The 20,896-nt window shown below is 42.5% G+C and overlaps 1 protein-coding gene across 1 annotated transcript; it reads left to right on the plus strand.

Annotated features, from left to right (window-relative positions):
- Positions 1–4,176: 4,176 nt before the first annotated feature.
- On the plus strand, positions 4,177–19,141 carry nek6 (NIMA-related kinase 6). Its single transcript, XM_076979295.1, has 10 exons — positions 4,177–4,425; positions 7,852–7,929; positions 8,244–8,378; positions 9,441–9,503; positions 12,092–12,202; positions 12,664–12,772; positions 13,201–13,308; positions 14,414–14,508; positions 17,910–18,023; positions 18,106–19,141. The coding sequence occupies exons 2-10, from the start codon at positions 7,867–7,869 to the stop codon at positions 18,214–18,216; spliced, it is 909 nt and encodes a 302-aa protein (XP_076835410.1). The 5' UTR covers positions 4,177–4,425; positions 7,852–7,866; the 3' UTR covers positions 18,217–19,141.
- The last annotated feature ends 1,755 nt before the right edge of the window (positions 19,142–20,896 follow it).

The following is a 20,896-nucleotide window of genomic DNA, read 5'->3' on the forward strand; positions in this document are numbered from 1 at the left end:
TTTCCAGCATTTTTTAAACGAAGTGTTAAGAGAAGCCCTTGACAGATATGCCATCGTTTATCTGGATGACATCCTCATTTACAGTCACTCTGAGTCAGAACACATCAAACATGTAAGATGGATCCTCCAACTCCTGCTAGACAACCAACTGTAAGTTAAGCTAGAAAAATTGCTCTTCCCTGTCCAGGAGGTGGCATTTTTCAGGTATCAGATAACCCAAAACACCCTAGCCATGGACCTGTACAAGATCCGGGCAGTCGCTCAATGGCCGCCTCCCACCTCGCTAAATCTGGTCCAAAGGTTCCAGGTGTTTGTCAATTTCTATTGCTGCTTCATTAATCGTTTCGGTACCCTAGCAGCCGCTCTCACTGCTCTCACAAAAAAGGACCAATGGGTCCTTTTGTGTGGTCTCCTGTCGCTCAAAAGTCCTTTGATAAGCTCAAAGATCAGTTCACTTTCGAGCCAGTCTTATGCATGTCCGATCCTGACCTTCCCTTTGTCATTGAGATCGACGCATCTGATTGCGGGGTAGGAGCCATCCTGTCTCAAAGGTCAGGTACCCCCCAGAAACTCCACCCATGTGCTTACTTTTCCCACCGTATGACACCAGCAGAGCATAACTAAGTCGTTTGGGCCAAGGAACTTCTAGCCGTCAAATTAGCGCAGGAGGAATGGAGGCACTGGCTGGAGGGGGCCAAACATCCATTCCTAGTATGGATGGATCTTAAAAACCTGGCCTACCTCCAGCAGGCCAAACGCCTCAACCCCAGACAAGCTAGGTGGTCACTATTTCACCCTTTCTTATCGACCGGGTACCAAGAATGTCAAACCTGACGTCCTCTTTCATAAGTGGGAGTCACCTCCCAATCACACCGAACCTAGTACCATCATACCCGCCTCCAAAATAGTGTCCCCCATTCAATGGGACATCGAGGCTGCCATCAAGCAGTCACTTACCAGTTATCCTGGCCCAGGTGTGGGGCTCCTGGCCGTCTGTACATGCATCCTAATCTGAGAAAGAAAGTTATGGAATGGGGACATGACTCACCCAGTGTCTTGTCGCACTCCTGAACTCCTCCAATGGAGGTTTTGGTGGCCTGGGATGGACCAAGAGGTGGGGCACTTTGTTTCAGCCTGTGAGACATATGCCCAAAATAAGGTCTCGCATGCCAAGCCTGCAGGCCTGTTGCGTCCTCTCCCCATTCCATCCAGACCATGGACTCATGTGTCACTAGATTTCGTCACAGGTTTGCCCCCCTCCCAGGATAATACCACTATTTTAGTCATTGTAGACCACTTAGCTAAAACAGCTAGATTCCTGGCATTACCGAAGCTCCCCTCAGCCCACAAAACTGCTTCCCTATTCTTGCATAACATCATCCGGCGTTGTGGTTGACAGAGGACCACAGTTCACGAGCCTGTTCTGGGGAGCTGAATATGCCCATAACACACTGTGGCACTCGGCCCTCGGGATGTCACCCTTCAAATGCCTCTGCGGTTATGCTCCTCCCATGGTTGCTGACCAGTAAGAGGAGGCGGTGGTTCCAGGAGCCCATGCCCTGGTGCGGCGGTGCCGGTTGGCCTGGTGCAGGGCCCACAAGGCCCTGCTGTCAACCTCTGCCAAGTACCACCGCAGTGCTGACAAGCACCATCTCCCGGCCCTGTGCTGGCCATGGAGGAGTGTGACTCGCTGTGGTAACCCCTGAAAAGGGAAAAGCCAAAAGAAGAAGATTTGATTGATGAACCAGAGAATAAAACTTGTGAGAAAACTTTGGTTTTGAATTTTCAGGAGGCTACAACAGAATAGAATGCACAGAGTAAGTACGATGAACTAGGATCATTCTGCCAATGATGGAATGAAGTGGAACCTATATGATTAGCAAATGCAATGAAATATATTCCCAGGCTCACTGATCCTTGTGGAAATCTTGCCATATGTTTTGAGATTTCTCTGGTTCACTCTGTCATTCTCACACCAAGTAACAAACCTGACTCAGACATGCAGGTTTCACGTCTTTGACATTTAGGGAACTCATCCTTCTCTTCAGGGAAGCTACTCAGGTGCTTATTCAGTCTCTTCAGGCTTGACTACTACAAGCTACTCCTGTGTGTTTTCAGACCCCTGCAATTGAACCAGAATTATGCAGCATGGCTGATCTTCAACACTCCACTATTCTGTTTACTTCATTGGCTTCCTGTAGCTGCTCATATCAGGTTTAAACCTCTGACACTTGTCTACAAGACCAAAAATTGACCCTCCTCCTTGATGGCAGTGGTCAAAAAGTCTCATTCTGCTTGTTTGTTGTGTGAGCACTTTTTATGTTTTTGAACAGAAATGTCTTCCATTTCTTCAACTCTACATTACTGTCAGAAGTGGGATACAGCAGCCACACACCTTCCATGCTACAACGGTGAAGCCACCTGGGAACTTTATTCCACACTGCTTTAAGTGGCAGCTTGGTATCACAGCTGGGTGTTGGATGTCAGTGGGATGAAGCTGTGTTGGGTGCTGAAGGGAAAGGGGCTCATGGATCTGCCATATGCGCTGCATTGACCACAACCCTCCAGTAATGTTACGGGCAGGAGACAGTGGAATTAATCGCCCGTTGGCTGCTTTTGGAGAGGGTTTCCATGGCAGAGGCTGTAGAGAGAGTGGATGACTAGACCTGCCAGACGTTTTAAATAGCTGCACAGGAAGAGCTGGTGCTAGGCTACTTCCTGAAAACATTTCTGCCAGAGAAGCTCAGGCAGCATGTGCAGCTCAACACCTCAGCTACATCTTCAGTGCAGAAACACCATGGCAAATAATATAGTACTATGTGGATGGACTAGAAAAAACTAGGTGCCAAGCACAGCGAAGTGACTGTAGTGCTGGTGGTGCAGGAAGAGAGGACATTGCAGCAGATAATGCTGCAAGGTTAAGCAGAAGTGAAAAGAAAGTAGAGCTGCTCAGTGAGGGGCAAGCAGCCACAAGAAGGAAGAACAATTTTCAATAATGATGCCACAGCTAGGAAAACTGGCTGTGCAGTCTTTGGGTGCAGTCTAGTGCAGCATAGGCAGACATCAGCTCATTGTCCCCACTGACACGGGCTGTGTGATTATTTTGTTTTCAAATGTATCCATTTTCATCCTTCCATAGTTCTTTCCAATGGTTTGCTGTCACTGCAATAAAAAATCAATAAAATGTGTTTTTTTTTTACTTCTTTAAATTTAAACTAGCCTATAATGTTTTCTTTCAAACAGTAATTAGATGTTTAGGTCAGGTTTTGGATGAAAGCCAAAGTCTTATTTCATTTATAATTTTAAAGTTTCCAAATTCTATTATTCCTATTCCTAGTCAGTTCCCTGATTTCCTCATGTTTCTGTGTTCTCAGTCTATCTTCGCTGGTCATTGCACGTTTTCCCGATTATCTTTATTTCTTTAGTTGGTAAATGTTTACTCCTTGTAAATGTCCAGGTTTTTGTCTACTTTGTCTACAATGCGTTTATCTTGTCTCTGTTTAGTTCGTGTTTTTATCGTGTTTCTCGTCTCTGTCACGTGTTTCACGTGTTTCACGTCTCTCAGTCTGGGGAGGCGGGGGTGCGGGGTTTGATGGGGCGGGGAGGCGGGGGTGCGGGGTTTGGGGGGACGGGTCGGCGGCAGTGGTCTAACCAGGAATGGTGTACAAGGATGTTGGACAAATGAACATTGTGATCCTTTGATGGCCCCTTACTCTCAGTGTCGGGTATCTGCCTATATTGAACGTATTCATATGATGAGATGTTATAAAGTCGCTTTTTTGAATTTGCCTGGTAATCGTTCAACGACTTCTGCGTTACATTAACAACTGTGCCAATCCCAACATTACCATAAAGCTCACGTGTAAAGATAATTTTCAATCAGAGAGAGAGTTCCGTGTAATATTCAATCTAACCATGTTAAGGTGTTTCTTTTTTTAATTCTTTTGGAAAACGGTTTTAATTTAGGGTTAGAATTTGTATATGGCTATAACGGTAATCTAGTTCAGTATTTAAATGTGAGTTAGCCTATATATTCAGTCAAATGAACAGTCACAAAATGGTTTAACACTCCGCGGTGAACTTGTAGGAAAGTGTAGATCATGCTCTGTGACATTTAACCTGATTCTGTCCACACCGTTATTCTTTGACGCGTATGTGCCCCTCCCCTGTTGATGCTGTTCAGTAACACACTTCCGAAGTTGAATTTCTCCGCCCAGAGACAGATAAAACTACGACAGTTGAGGAACTTTCCCTGAAGAAGAGTTGCAAGGCGCATGTATAAACCTGTAAAATATTAAATAAGAAAGGAAAAGAGAAAGAAGACGAGTGACAGCAGCATGAGGCACGTAGAATAATAAAAAGGAGCTAGTTATGGTTTCGTCCGTTTTCTACGTAGGCTATAAGTGACCAATCTAGCAGAATAAGGTAAGCTATGCAAAATGCTTGCTCTATATGTCGTATGCAATTCTACTGGATACTTTGTTCACTTTTGTCATCTGCTGCATCGCTCAACGAACATGAACAGAGCAAAACATTGTGTTAACTGTAATCCTATGTTTATCTGATGAATGCAGCACGCAGTACAGCATGGAAATCCCCGGCCTTCTGCAGGCCGTAAGAGTCAGGAGCAGGGCCTTTTACGTAGTGTCTCAGCCGCGCAACGGCTTTCTTTTATTTTGTTTTAATCAATAGTGATGGGTCAATTGTTTAGACGTGCCTCTTTTGCACATAGCAGTTTTATTCGTATGCATCAATTCTCATTGTACCGGACTGGAACTGCGCTGAATTAATTCTGCTAAAATGAAAGTAAAATAATAAAAGAGAAACAAACCACATCACGCCTGACGCTGTTTCCATGCAGTAAAACCCATAGGTCATTTTTGCGTTTTGCTTCCTGAAGTATGATCATTTGGAATATATCTGCGCATGTTATCACCCGGATTGTAAATATTATTAGCCAATAGAGGTGTAATTGCGCCCCACACCGCCTCCCGTGCATGAACACGCGCTCTTGCACACACACACACACACACACACACACACACACACACACACACACACACACACACACACACACACACACACACAAGAATATTCTAACCCCTTTCTACGCTGTGTTGTATGTGAAGCTAAATGTGAGAGAGTGTCTGTCCATTGAAGCTGGTTTTGATAACTGCAGTGTGAGTCCACTGAACACACCCAAGAACAAGAGTAGATCCAGAGTTTGAAGGAAACAGAGTTTTCATTAATACTACAACACTGTCTTGATTAACATTGTTTATGACACTACTTTTTCCCCGAGGAGTCATGGTGTGGGAGAACCCACATATCCAGACTGAATGTTCTCAGCTAGATATGTGTTTGACTCATATCGGATGTGGCGGGGTTTGTGTCTCGCGCCTCTCTCCCTGGAAGATGTTCAGAACGTGTATCTATTTGCAACTTTGATCACTGGGTTTCTGCTGATTGGATTAGGCGTTGCCCTGGTGTATCGGGAAATTAAAAGAATGGGGTCAGTTATCAAACGCCCACGAAAATTGCCCAATTTGATTGATGCGATGGGTAGAGCTGTGGAAACACAGACTGTGACTGTCAGTAAAGCATGAATTCCTCTGGCTCCCCCTCCCCCGTCTAGATGAATCACGACTCTCACTGCTTGACTGTCTGTGTTATCAATGCTTGTATGTGTTATGGGTTTTTTTTTGCATGCACACAGACTGTTGTCCTGTTGTGAGAATAATCTCTGGTCATATTTTTTTGTCTCCTCCTAGTTTATCTCTCTCTGTTTTTGCCTCCAATCTGTGAACGGCGGCGCATCTCTTTACACCGTGACCCCAGGGGAATTTAATTTCCCACTCATGGGATCAATAAATAAATTCAATTCATCTAATGATTGTGAACATGTTTATTACTTTGTTAACATTACTTATGGCGTTTCATGGTATGTTTTTACATAATGCTGTAAATAATGTTAGTGAAGGAAATCTTTAGAACAGACTGATTGTTAAGCAAATAGTCTTTCCCTTTCATGCACTGTGTGTGCACTGAGATATGCACTCACCGGCCACTTTATTAAGTACACCTGTCCAACTGCTCATTAACACATTTTGGCATGTAGACATGGCCAAAAAGCTCTGCTGTAGTTCAAATCGAGCATCAGAATGGGGAAGAGAGGTGATCTAAGTGACTTTGAGCGTGTCATGGTTGTTGGTGTGGGGGATGTTTTCCTGGCACACTTTGGGCCCATTAGTACCAATTGAGCAGAGTCCATCCCTTTATGACCACAGTGTACCCATATTCTGATGGCTACTTCCAGCAGGAAAATGCACCATGTCATAAAGTGCGAACAATCCCAGGCTGGTTTCTTGAACAAGACAATGAGTTCACTGTACTCGAATGGCCTCCACAGTCACCAGATCTCAGTCCAATAGAGCACCTTTGGGATGTTGTGGAACGGGAGATTGACATCATGGATGTGCAGCCGACAAATCTGCAGCAACTGTGTGATGCTATCGTGTCAATATGGACCAGAATCTATGAGGAATGTTTCCAGTACCTTGTTGAATCTATGCCATGATGGATTAAGGCAGTTCTGAAGGCAAAAAGGGGTCCAAACCAGTACCAGAAAGGTGTTCCTAATAAAGTGACCTGTGAGTGTATGTTTGTCTTTGTAAATGTGTCAGGTCAGGAGGCTTATTTATAGTTTGTTTAAAGATCAGGAAATAAAATATGCCAAATAAAGAGCCCTCACACACATACAAATATTAATGAAGATCACTGCTTACAACAACACCCCAGATCAGTAAAGGTTTCCTTATTCAAAGCATCAAATGCATTGACTCAGATATTATGATCTTTTATGTGATATAAATTTGACCCTTTTTGACCCATCCATTTTGACTTTGGGCATAAATAATTCTAATGCAGAGTGCAAATCTCATGCATCACACAAATTGTTCTGAAAGTGCAGGTAGGGTGAGAGCACTAGCAGGTGAATTTCCAATATAAACCAGCATACAGTATGTGTGGGCATGTGGTGGCTACATGTTCGGTTTCATTTCCTATCATCTTCTGGCAGGTTGAGAGTGTGTGTGTGTGTGTGTGTGTGTGTGTGTGTGTGTGTGTGTGTGTGTGTGTGTGTGTGTGTGTGTGTGTGTGTGTGTGTGTGTGTGTGAGAGAGAGAGAGAGAGAGAGAGAGAGAGAGAGAGAGAGAGAAATAAATAGACATGTTATCTGAAACATTTCTGTGGAATCCCAAATAAAGAGTTAAACTGAAATGTGTGGTACTACACTCACACACACAATGATTACTCATATCTAAATGACCTAGGATACACATGCACTCAGCATGCAGCATTTCAATACTGTGCTCATTTCCTCGTGCTTAGTATGTTTTCCCTAGAACTGTGTGCTTGTGTGTATGTATTTGTACACACGTGCCTGCTTGCAGACTTTGATCCCAGATGGTAATTCTTAGTGAGATTTTCCATCAGCCAGTGGAGAAAGACAGTCAATAATGGCAGTGGGAAAAAGAAAGAAAATGAATTATGTGCTGCTGTGGCAACTGATTCTGGGACTGTGCCATGCACACACATTCCAGAAGACCAAATAACAATGTATCTCTATTAGATTGTTAGTGACTGATTTACTTCCTCAGGATGACTGACAATTACATGTGTTCTTAAATTGTAGCTATATTATTTAGCCTTGTCAAACTTGTCAAACTGTAAAATAAGAATGTGTGTGCGTGTGTTTAATGTTTGATGAATTGATTTAGGGTTGGTTTTGTTAGTGTCATGTTTGATTTCTCAGCACTGAGCCCACAACTACATGTGTATGTGTTTGTTTCAGGTTTGACATGTTATAATGGAGGAGTGCAATCAGCAGGACCACAATAAAAACTGCACAGTGCCAGGCTATGGTGTCCAGGTCAGAGCACACACCCAGCATACACCCACCCACATTTTAACTTTGAAGATCAGTTCACAGATCCTCTCCCTGAAATGCATGTAAAATGCAGAATTTACCACATATTCTACACCTTGTATAGAAAGTTCTGAATTCAAAGAAATTCTCTTGTATTTTAATTTACATTTTCATTTTATGTCACTTAATAGACACTCATCCACTTTTCGTCTGAATAATGACAACACTCAGGTTCATGTAGTCTAATACAGTGATTTGATAATGGTGTTCAACATTTTCAAATTATTAAACACACTCTGCCTTATATTTTATGGCAGGGCCATGAATTGGGTTACTGCAGTGACCTGTCTAATTTCCGCATTGAGAAGAAGATTGGTAGCGGTCAGTTCAGTGAGGTCTATAAGGCCACATATCTACTGGAGAACCAGCAGGTGGCACTAAAGAAAGTGCAGGTATCTCTACCCAATGTACACACTAACACTGAAACTCCATAGCCAGTCACGCAGGGTCTGTGTACCTACCATTAATTAGTTTTCTAATCCTAAAATAGGAAAATGAATTATTACCCATTTCTCTATTCTGAATTATATCAAAAGTACTATAAAAGTACTATATACTATAGATTTGTTGGTTATTTTCTATTACCGGTATTACTAATGTGTCAAAGCACAAATACATGGAATATTATAATGTATTTTGATTTTAGTTCACTATTTATTAATATATTTTCTTCCTTCATACCTATCAGGATGTTAATAACAGGTAGGGGTCAGGTTTGCAGTGGTTTTGCACCAACCTGAAATCATATTATTATAGACTCACATCATCATTCCCTATGCAGACATTACCAGATTACTAGAAGAAAGCACTTCCACAAAATCATAAGCAAATGCTAATTGGATAAATAATTGTTTTGGATAAATTGCATTTGCCACGGTAAGCTCCAAATTGCCATCAGTCTATTGGACAGTTTCTGCTCAAGCCAAAATCTGTTCCTTATATTATATTATACTTCCTTATATTAGCCTCAGAACACCCTCTATGGACACCTATGCCCCCAATGTGAATAGATTTCTCAGTATACATTGCACCATCCTTGACTATAGTTTTAATTATATTATGAAAAAGGTAAAATATACTCATATTCCAACTACCAGTGGAATACTTTCATCCACTGAAAAAATATTGTTATTGTTTCCCTTAAAAACAAGCCCAGTCCATAATTAACCACAAGTAAATTAATTATCATTATCAATAATTATTCTGTTATCTTTTTCATATTCATTTTTTTTTGTATTTTGGTGTTTTTAATTTAATCACTTTGTAGATAATAGCTTGCTTTCCTTAATACAAGATATTTCTATAATTCATAATAGAGAAAAAGTTTTTACATCCATTTAAAAAATGTTTTTACATTTAAGGATTAGAAATGGAAAACCAATTAATAGGAGTGGTGGCAGTGAGTTTCAGAAAATGGGCATTCTGTACTAATATGAAATCTGTTGTGTTCTTAGATTTTTGAGATGATGGATGCTAAATCTCGTCAGGATTGCATTAAGGAGATTGATTTGCTCAAGGTTAGTACTTAAGAGTGTTTTGTGACAGAAAGACAAAGTTCAAAAACACAAAGTAAATAATTTAACCAGTTGGAAATCGAAATTCTTCTTGATTAAGAATGGGACAATACAAAACTCTCATACCAGGAACCAAAATTATGGATTTCAGGAGGCTATTGTTTTATTATTGTAGTATTTTAAAAATATACTCCTCCCTTAAAATATATTCCTCCCTTTTGGGGCATGTCTGCATGTGGTTTAGTTATGTCCTTATATGGACCCCTGAGTGTGTGTATGTATGTGTGCTAATGCCCCTCATTTGTGACACCTGTCTCTTGTCTTGTTAGAATTATGTGTCACACTTGTCTTCCATTATGATTTGTGTATATAAACGTGTGTCTAGTTTTTAGTTGCTGTAAGCTGTTGATTGTATCAATGTGAGTTGCACATGTGTGTCAGTGTTAAGCACTGATACGTTTGTGAGCCTGCTATGCATCTTGGCATCCTTCTCTTGCCGCGGACGTCACACACTAATAACATTGGTGTTGTGCTGTACTGATGTTTTACTTAACCATACATATTTCTCTAAATCAGGTTTGCTTAGTTTAATGTGGGCCTTTATTATTAGCAAATTTTGAGACTACTGCAGGGTTGCCAACTCTCACGCATTATAATAATACTTAATTTGTGTCCATTTTACTCCCCCCCCCCCCCCCCCCCCCCCCCCCCCCCGGTAACAATTTACACTTGCCACATCCTCCAGGTTCAAATCTCACTCCAAGCGAACTTGAAAAGTTAGCAACCCTGCTACTGTGATCTAAACATCCATACAATACTTCATTATCTGACGTTGGTTATGATGCACTATATTACCAAAAGTATTTGCTCACCTTCCTTGACTCATATGAGCTTAAGTGACATCCCATTCCTAATCCATAGGGTTCAATATGATGTTGGTCGACCCTTTGCAGCTAGAACAGCTTCAGTTCTTCTGGGAAGGCTGTCCACAAGGTTTAGGAATGTATTTAGGGGATTTTTGACCATTCTTCCAGAAGTGCATTTGTGAGGTCACATACTGATGTTGGATGAGAAGGCCTGGCTCTCAGTCTCCGCTCTAATTCATCCTAAAGGTTTTCTATCGGGTTGAGGTCAGGACTCTGTGCAGGCCAGTGAAGTTCATCCACACCAGACTCTGCCATCCATGTCTTTATGGACCTTTCTTAGTGCACTGGTGCACAGTCATGTTAGAAGAGGAAGGGGCCAGCTCCAAACTGTTCCCACAAAGTTGGGAGCTTGGAATAGTCCAAAATGTCTTGGTATGCTGAAGCATTCAGTGTTCCTGGGGTCAAGCTCAGTTCCTGAAAAACAACGCCACAACATAATCCTCCCTCCAACAAACTTTACACTTGGCACAATGCAGTCAGACAAGTACCGTTCTCCTGGCAACCAAAAACCCAGACTCATCCATCAGATTTCCAGATGGAGAAACGTGATTCCTTACTCCAGAGAATGTGCCTCCACTGCTCTAGAGTCCAGTGGCGGAGTGCTTTACACCACTGTATCCGACGCTTTGCATTGCACTTGGCGATGTATGGCTTGGATGCAGCTGATCAACCATGAAAACCCATTCATGAAGCTCTCTGCGCACTGTTCTTGAGCTAATCTGAAGGCCACATGAAGTTTGGATGTCTGTAGTGACTCTGCAGAAAGCTGGCGACCTCTTTGCACTATGCGCTTCAGCATCCGCTGATCCCGCTCGGTCAGTTTACGTGTCCTACCACTTCATGGCTGAGTTGCTATCCTTCCCATACACTTCCATTTTCTTATAATACAGCTGACAGTTGACTGTGGAATATTTAGGAGTGAGGAAATTTACCTACTGTATTTGTTGCACAGGTGGCATCCTATCACATTTCCACGCTGGAATGAGCTCCTGAGAGCGACCCATTCTTTCACAAATGTTTGTAAAAACAGTCTGCATGCCTAGGTGCTTAATTTTACACCCCTGTGGCCATGGAAGTGATTGGAACATTTGATTCCGATAATTTGGATGGGTGAGCGAATACCTTTGGCAATATAGTGTAAGTACAGCCATGTTCATAACTTTGCTTTGAAATGTTCGGGGGACAAGAATGTTGATGTTGCGTTCAGTTAATGTTCGTGTTCCCTTTTAGAATGTCCTTGGACACAAGCATTCACTGATAAGAAATATGAGCTAAGATTGAAAGGATCAGCGGTGAACAATAAAAAGGACTATTTTTGTACAAATATGTGCTATGTACTATATCTTGTTTCAGTTTATTTTGATTAAAACATAGTTTACAGAAAATTCAGTTAATATCTGTAAGATTTCATATCTTGTTGATATATTGGAAATGGATCAATATAATATGAGCAATATAATTGAAAATCAATGAAAATCAAATCTACTCCTGTATCTGCTTTATTCCTCTTCCCACTGCTAAAGACTTTATATCTATCTTTATATGTAAAAACCTCTTAACACAGTTGACACTGTCTTGATAGAGTCTTGTATCTGCTATAACCTCATGTCTTATATCTGCTATATCTTCATGTATGTGTAACATTGTTACTCTTCCTCTCTGTAGCAGCTGAACCACCCTAATGTGATAAAGTACATTGACTCCTTCATTGATGAAAATGTGTTGAATATTGTGCTGGAGTTAGCTGATGCTGGAGACCTCTCCCATATGATAAAGGTCTGTAATCCCCATACTGAAGGTGTGTGTGTGTGTGTGTGTGTGTGTGTGTGTGTGTGTGTGTGTGTGTGTGTGTGTGTGTGTGTGTGTGTGTGTGTGTGTGTGTGTGTGTGTGTGTGTGTGTGTGTGTGTGTGTGTGTGTGTGTGTGTGTGAATAACTACAGTTATGATGTGGTGCTATGATATGGAGCAACCCTATGTGTTTTTCTCTCTCTGCTCCCATGTCTGTGCTGTGTTTGACATTCCTTACAGTGTCAGATGCCATAATAACCTCTTTCAACCAATATTTGTGCTTTCAACCAATATTTGTGCTTTTTTAAAATTCATTTGTGGCCATTGTGATTCATAGAAGGATTCATTATTTCAGGAAGGGTAGACATGAAATCTAGCCAATTTTTGTTTTAGCATTGTTTTAGTTTTTATTTAATTGAAAAATAGTGTGTTTGTGTCTGTGCTTCAAGTATTTTAAGAAGAAGCGGAGGTTGATTCCTGAAAGGGCAATATGGAAGTACTTTGTGCAGTTGTGCAGTGCAGTGGAGCACATGCACTCTCGCAGAGTCATGCATAGAGGTGAACACCAATGCATACACACACACACATATGTGCTGAAACACATGTACGCAGACATGCACATTACCCATGCATGCACACAAACGTGCTGATATACACATGTACGCAGACTCACACATTACCCATGCATGCACACATGTGCTGAAACACATGTACGCAGACATGCACATTACCCATGCATGCACACATGTGCTGAAACACATGTACGCAGACATGCACATTACCCATGCATGCACACACACACGTGCTGATATACACATAAGCAGACTCACACATTACACATGCATGCATACACACGTGTGCTGAAATATACATATTTTTCTTTCAGAACCTCAGGCTCATTACTCAAGTATGCATTAATAATATGGACTGTTTTGATTTAAGTATGCATTAATAATATGGACTGTTTTTCTGTGTGTCTCTCTCAGATATAAAGCCAGCCAATGTGTTCATCACAGCTGCTGGGGTTGTCAAACTGGGAGATCTGGGCTTGGGACGGTTCTTTAGCTCCAAAACCACAGTTGCACACTCACTAGGTAAACATGCAGATGAATATTACACCGACACATACAGGATGCACAGCTTCCTCTATGGTTTTATAAGGCAGGGACTCTTCTACTACCACACTAAAATTTGTCAGTAAAAAAGTGAGCCAGAGAAGGATGCAATATGCAACAGGAACTTTAAACATTTTACTTTGGCTTTGTGTTCAGAAATATACAATGTACCCTCTATTTTAGCCAACACAGTGGCTCCTGTAACACAACGAGCTAAAGTAGTTAACTGATACTGCCTAGAGCAGGGGTGTCAAACTCATTTTCACCACGGACAACATTACCATAATCATTCCCCACAGAGAGCTATATGCTCATCTCCATTAGCTCAACGTGTTGAGCAAGGTGCTCCCAACTACAATTTTTGGGGCAGTCATGGCCTGCTGGTAGGGAACTGGTCTTGTGACCGGAGGGTCGTGGGTTCGACTCCCAGACCTGAGGCCATGACTGAGGTGCTCTTGAGCAAGGCACCTAACCCCAACTGCTCCCTGGGCGCCGGGACACATTCTGTTGCGATCGCAGTCTGTTGCGATCGCAGATCGATTGCCTTTTAATTCTTTAGCAATTTGTTGTTTTTCTTGATGCCTAATTTTGGCATACTTAGTGCCAAAATGAGTTTGATACCCCTGACCTAGAGTATTGTCCAAACTGTTGTTTCCAACCATATTGGACCCCACTGTCATGCACAGTTTCAGACTTTCCCTGCTTTCTCTGCTAATGACTAAGCCGTTCATGTGTTGGAAGATTGTAACTGTGCAAAGCAATAAAACAGGTATTGAAGAACCTTAATTACTCCACTCCAGCTCTGAATTTCTGTTGAGCTAATCTCTATAAGAATCAATATCTCAGATAGCTCTGTTACAAATCCATGAAGTCCACTTATTTCTAGTGTTAGAAAAAATCAATAGCTAATCACAGTGCATTCACCAATTAATCTTGCCAATTCGTTTAATCTCACTGGGTTTCACTGGTTCCATCACTGTGAAATCAGTAGTTAACCCCTATTACATGTCTCTGTTACACTAGATACCCCCTATTACACGTCTCTGTTACAGTAGTTAACCCCTATTAAATGTCTCTGTTACAGTAGGTACCCCCTATTACATGTCTCCTGAGAGGATCCATGAGAATGGTTACAACTTTAAATCAGACATCTGGTCTCTGGGCTGCCTGCTGTATGAGGTATGGTGTTGTCCCATGTTAATTGTAGTAGGAATGTTCAGTTCAGATTTAGATTTAAGGCCTGTTCACACCACATGTGGTTTTTTCAGACAATTTTTTAATATATATATTTTAAAATCTTGATCAGATGCATTTTTGAACACTCATTTTCTTTGATTTCTCTTCTGTTTCTAAGTAATGTTAATATATTTAAACTAATTTTTGTACAAAAACAAGATAACCATCAAATTAAGAAAATGTGAAGACATAATAGCTCACAGTTATTCCTGGTTTTGAACAGAGTAAGATGTACTTAGATAAACAAAAACATACAAAAACTTTAAAACAACAGCTCTCAGCTGAAAACAGTCCTCGAAATTTTGCAGACTTTTTCTAACAGTATATATTTTCAAAGACAAAGTCAAATTTATTTCTCTACCACTTTTTACAACAGCTGTTATCACAAAGCAGTTTTACACATATATACAGTAAGTTAAGCAATAAAGAACTAAATAAGCATAAGAACTATTCTGGGTTAATAGATGTCCTGGTCTGGACCTGTGTGTCTCATCCATGTTCTTTGTAAGTTGTTGTTCAACCTGTGTGCTAAGTGTTAGCTGTCATTTGTCTTTAGCGCTTTATCTTTTTGTGGTAAGACAAAACAGCATTTATTATTTTTATACATGGTTGTAGGGTGTCTGAGAAAAACTATTTGGAGATTGTAAGGGGAACTGTACCATAATACCTTAATAACTGTTATGAAGTAATAAAGTTATGAAGCAAGCTCATCCATCCCTAATTTATGTAGAATTAGCAGCTTTGGCTAATTTGACATTAGTTATAATAACAATAATCATCCATCCATCCATCCATTTGCAACAGCTTTTCCAGGTCTGAGTCGAGGGGGCAGTAGCTTAAGCAAAGAGGCCCTGGTTTTCCTCTCCCCAGCCACCTCTTCCAGCTCTTCTTGGGGGATACCGAGGCGTTCATAGGACAGCCAAAAGATAATCTCTCCAGTGTCCTGGGGCCCCTGGGCCTGCTCCAAGTTGGACATGCCTGGAGCATCTCACCAGGGAGGCGCCTAGGGAGCATCTGGACCAGATGCCTGAACAACCTCAACTAGCTCCTCTCTACATGAAAAGAGCAGCAACTCTACTCCAAGTCTCCCCTGGATTACCGTGCTTCTCGCCTTATCTCTAAGGGAAAACCCGGACATCCTGCCGAGAAAACTAATTTTAGCCGCTTGTATCTCATTCTTTCGGTCACTACCCACAGCTCCTGACCATAGGTGAGAGTCTGAACGTAGATTGACCAGTAAATCGAGAGCTTTACCTTTTGGCTCAGCTCTCTCTTCACCACAACGGTATGGTACTGCGTCCACAACATTGCAGCTGCCGCACCGATCCACCTGTCAACCTCACGTTCCATCCTTCCCTCACTCGTAAACAAGAACCGAAGATTCTTGACCTCATCCAATTGAGGCAAGGACTCTCTCAACCCATTAAAGAGCATTCCACCCTTGTCCAAATAAGTACCAGACCCTGTCGCCTGGTTGGTAGGTGAACACGCCCTCGTGTTTTTCTCTCCTGGTCAATACGTTACCATGAACCAAGAGAAAAATTGTTACCAGAGAGCCTGCCTCGAGCCTTTTGGTGTTCTTAAAGTATTTAAAGTGATCACCACGAAGGGGTGCCACGCCCCAGAAACCGCTGGAGCTCGCAGCATGTCTGTAGTCGCCTCCACCTTGCCTGGATGCATACGCATGGTGCTCTGCCTGATGATGTATCCCAGGAAGCTCACCTCGTTGAGGTGAAACTCGCACGTCTCCAGCTTGGAATATAGATGATTGTGCAGGAGAGTGCCCAGGACTCCACACACATCATGAACATGTTGGTCAAGGGTAGTGGAGTAGATCAAAATGTCATCAATGTAAGCGACAACTGATCTCCCAAATACCCCCCCAGGCCCTCAGTGATGAACGCCTGAAAAACCGACGGAGCTGTGGTGAGACCAAACGGCAGTACTCGGTATTCGTAATGCCCTGTGGCCATGGTAAATGTCATCTTACACTCATCCTCCTCACGGATATGGATGAGATTGTAGGCACTGCATAGATCCAATTTGGTGAAATACCTTCTCAGTGCGGCCAGCACTAACGGCAGTGGGTGGGGGAATTATACCAAGAGGGAAATGAGTCCTCAGTAGTCCACGCATGGCCTCAGCCCCTTGTCCTTCTTTTTTACAAAGAAGATACTGGCTGAGGCGGGTGAAGTAGAGGGACGGATGTAACCCTGGTCTAAAGCCTCTTGGATGTATTGCTCCATAACCTGCTCCTCCTATGGGGAGGCACTGCCCCCTCTCTGAGATCCCTGGAACAGTCCCAGGCGCAGTATAGTGGCAGCTGAGTGGCTTTGATGGGACTAAACACCTCCTGGAGGTCTGCGTACTCAGGGTGGCAGCCCTCAGTTTGCCTGCCTCTGGGCTCTCTACTAAAGTGGACACCAGTGGAGTCCAAAGTGGAGACCAACCTACCATACTACTCTGTTGCCAGGATATACGGGGGTTGTGTGTTTGTATCCAGGGGATACCTAGAGTGATGGCGTACATCATATTAGGGAGGACATGTGTGGTGGTGTATAGAGAGAAGTGTACGTGTGATGGGTGACTAGGCCACTGCCTATAGGCCCGCTGTCCAGTGCTGTGACCCTTCAGGGAGGTGAGAAAGGAACCAGCTGCATACCTAATTCGCTTGTGAGGTCCTGGCTCATAAAACTGCCGGTGGTGCCCGAGTCCACTAGAGCGGAAACAGAGAGAGAGCGGTTTCCATATACAACAGTAACAGGCAGGACAAGTAAACACTTGGCTGTCTTAACACTTATCCTGCCTCTGTCTATGGGGCGGGGGAGCAAGTAGTGATCATGGTCAGGAACTGCTGATCTGCATGGGCTCTGGCTGGACAGACAGGTCTGGCATGGACGTTTCGGGCTATTAATTTAGTAGCCTGCGTGGGACTACATGATGTTCTCAAAGCAGGCTTTGGTATGTAACTGCTAGGCAGGAAGGCCCTGTCTTGGATAACCTGTCTACAGGCCAGCTCCGCCTGAAATTCCGTGTGAAGGACATGGATAAAACATCCACAAGAGCTGGGTCGTTCCAGCTGGTCCTGGCTGCCAGGGTCCCTTGACGAGTGTTGGGTTGAGGGCGTCTCTCCTGAACCCCGGACCGGCCAACCTTGACAGTTGCATATAGTCATTTTTGTCCAGGGAAATTAAAGACATTAATGAAGGTTGGGTTTAAAGGTTTTTATTGTACTACTGATTATAATTTAGTGGCCATGAAAGAAAGACAATAAGCACTTAATCTGCAGATTTTTGTAAAATTAACAATATGTAAACTGTTCTGTCCGGTTGTGTATCCGTCAGATGGCCGCATTGCAGAGTCCTTTCTACAGTGAAGAGATGACCCTCCTCTCACTCTGCCAGAAGATCGAACAGTGTGACTATCCACCTCTACACCCAGATCATTGCTCAGAGAAGGTACACACACAAACATGTACGTGTGTTTATTTAAAATATGTGATAAATGGATGCATCATTGAATATAATATGTGTTTTATAGTTGAGGAATTTGGTCAGCATGTGCATCAACCCAGACCCAGACCAGCGGCCTGATGTCGTGTTTGTCCTTCAGTATGCAAAACAGATGCAAATGTGGACAGCCAGACCCTAAAACATCACACTGAACTCCCACCCACTCCCACCAACACTGTGCTGAAACATCTGAAGACAGAGGATGACAGTGACTGTTGTAGATTCTTTGTTTGTCAGAACTCTGTTGTATGACTATAATCTAGCCCAACAGTATTAATGTAGCTAACCTTATTGGACAGCAGACTGTTACTTCACAGACACCTTAGCTAAAAGTTACTTCATAATGAGTTCTATCTATAAATGTGTGTTGGGAACTGTAAGGTTCCTTTTGTGTTGTGTGTGGAGATTCAGCTCTGAATAGGGGCTGAAACCATGTATGGATGATTTGAAAGCATGCACAAATTTTGTTTAGGACGTATTGGCTTCAATGGCAAAAGATAGCTTAAATGTATGTTCAACAGATATATGGTATATTTAAGCCAAATTTTACTAAATTGACTAATACTAACATTTTAACATTACTAACATTTTAGAAAATAATTTTTGTTAAAGACAAAACACCTTTTATTCTCTGATGAGCATAAATGCATTGTCGTAGTGGTCAGTGATACTGAGAAAATACTATCACTGAAATTCACTTTCTCATGCTCAACTTGTTTAACACTTTGGCATGAGAATGAGTGCCCCCAACATGACCCAGCTGCAGCGCTTCCGATTGTGTGAATTGGGCATCATGCGTTTCCACACTGGGTGGCCCTACACTGCTTGGATTTAGTAACTTAGTTACAGAGCACTTGCACTTCTTTTGTCCACTTTTACTGCTTTTTTCAGTGGTATGTTGTACCACCTGTATTTCCAGATTACTGCAAGGATTACCTAAGTATTTCCATCAGATTTGTACACCATCTGCATTGGCGTACATGTGATGATGCTACAAATGTATAATTCAATCCTGCCTGCTTGCTTGCTGTGATAAATAAAACATAAGTATTTTTACATGGCAACATCTACCAGCTTGAGTCCATCAAATCCAAAATATCTTACACTTAATACACCCAGTGGGTTTTCCAGCTTCTTTAGATTCATAGGCTATCACTGAACATTTTCACAAAGCTCTAACGACTTTCTGTTTTGATAAATAGGTCAATGGGTCACTTCCAATAACCAATAGAATTCAACTGTGATGTCACCAGTTACAGTGAGAAAAATACGTATTTGAACACCCTGCAACTTTGCAAGTTCTTCCACTTAGAAATCATGGAGGGGTCTGAAATTTTCATCTTAGTTGCATGTCCACTGTGAGAGAGACAAAACATCCGGAAGTCACAATGTATGATTTTTTAATAATTTATTTGTGTGTTACTGCTCCAAATAAGTATTTCAACACATGCCAATCAGCAAAAATTCTGGCCCTCAAAGACTAGTCCGCCTCTAAAATGTCCACCTCCACTCATTATTCTAAATGAGAAGCACCCGTTTTAGGTTGTTCGCTGCATAGACACCTGTCCACCCCACACAATGTAAGACACCAACTACTAACATAGCTAAGACCAAAGAACTGTCCAAAGACACTAGACACAAAACTCAAAGACTTCCACAAGGCTGAAAAGGGCTATGGGACAGGACACCTGGGCCGTGTATTATTTGCAAGATTTTGAGGAACAACTTTCTTCACTCAGAGCATTGAAGATGGGTCGTGGCTGGGTCTTTCAACATGACAATGACACAGCCAGGATAACCAAGGAGTGGCTACGTAAGAAGCATATTAAGGTTCTGGAGTGGCTTAGCCAGTCTCCAGACCTAAACCCTATAGCAGAGGTACTCAACTGGCGGACCGAGGTCCGGATCCGGTCCCGAACGCAGTCCTGTCCGGACCCAATCTCATTCCTGATTAACTGGATACGGCCCCAAAATATATATATATTTATTAATTTTGACGGGAGCATTCAGGGCTATTGAAAAAACACTCTGTCACGAGTGTTACGGTCGCCCAGAGAAGATCTATGTGGAGGAATGGGCCAAAATCCCTGCTGCAGAGTGTGCAAACCTGGTGAAAAAACTACAGGAAATGTTTGACCTCTGTAATTGCAAACAAAAGCTACTGTACCAAAACGTGTAAAGGTAAATGTGCCATATTTTGTCAATTGTGATTTTACACAGCAATCGAAATTTGTCCTCCACTTTTTAACCCATCTGTGCAGTTAGAACACACACACACACTATGATTACTAGGGGGCTGTGGATCACACGTGCCCAGAGCGGTGGGCAGCCCTAGCCCGGCGCCCAGGGAGCAGTTGGGGTTAGGTGCCTTGCTCAAGGGCACCTCAGTCATGGCCTCAGGTCTGGGAATCGAACCCACGACCCTCCGGTCACAAGACCAGTTCCCTACCACCAGGCCATGACTGCCCCAATTGGTATTCACGCTATTTTCCATGACAACGCTGGGCAGGGCCATCTTGGCTGACTTTGTGTTAGAACTTCCGGTGCTACAGATACGCTGATACCGATTACAAGCAAAACGACAACAAACACAAAACGACTAGCATAATATGTTCAGTTAGAGGGTGTCACAATAATTGGAAGAAGAGGAAAACTTGGCTTGACCAACAGTGTTACGAACACAGCTCGAAAAGATCTGAGTGTTGTGGGGCACCTTATAACTTATATCCACCGCCTTCCAAAGAAGAGGACCTGCGTCTAAGGCTGAAGGCGCTAAATTTAAAACATCCACCCAAACATCCATATATCTGCTCTTATCA

Source organism: Brachyhypopomus gauderio, chromosome 18 (assembly GCF_052324685.1).
Source record: "Brachyhypopomus gauderio isolate BG-103 chromosome 18, BGAUD_0.2, whole genome shotgun sequence".
Lineage (NCBI taxonomy): Eukaryota > Metazoa > Chordata > Actinopteri > Gymnotiformes > Hypopomidae > Brachyhypopomus > Brachyhypopomus gauderio.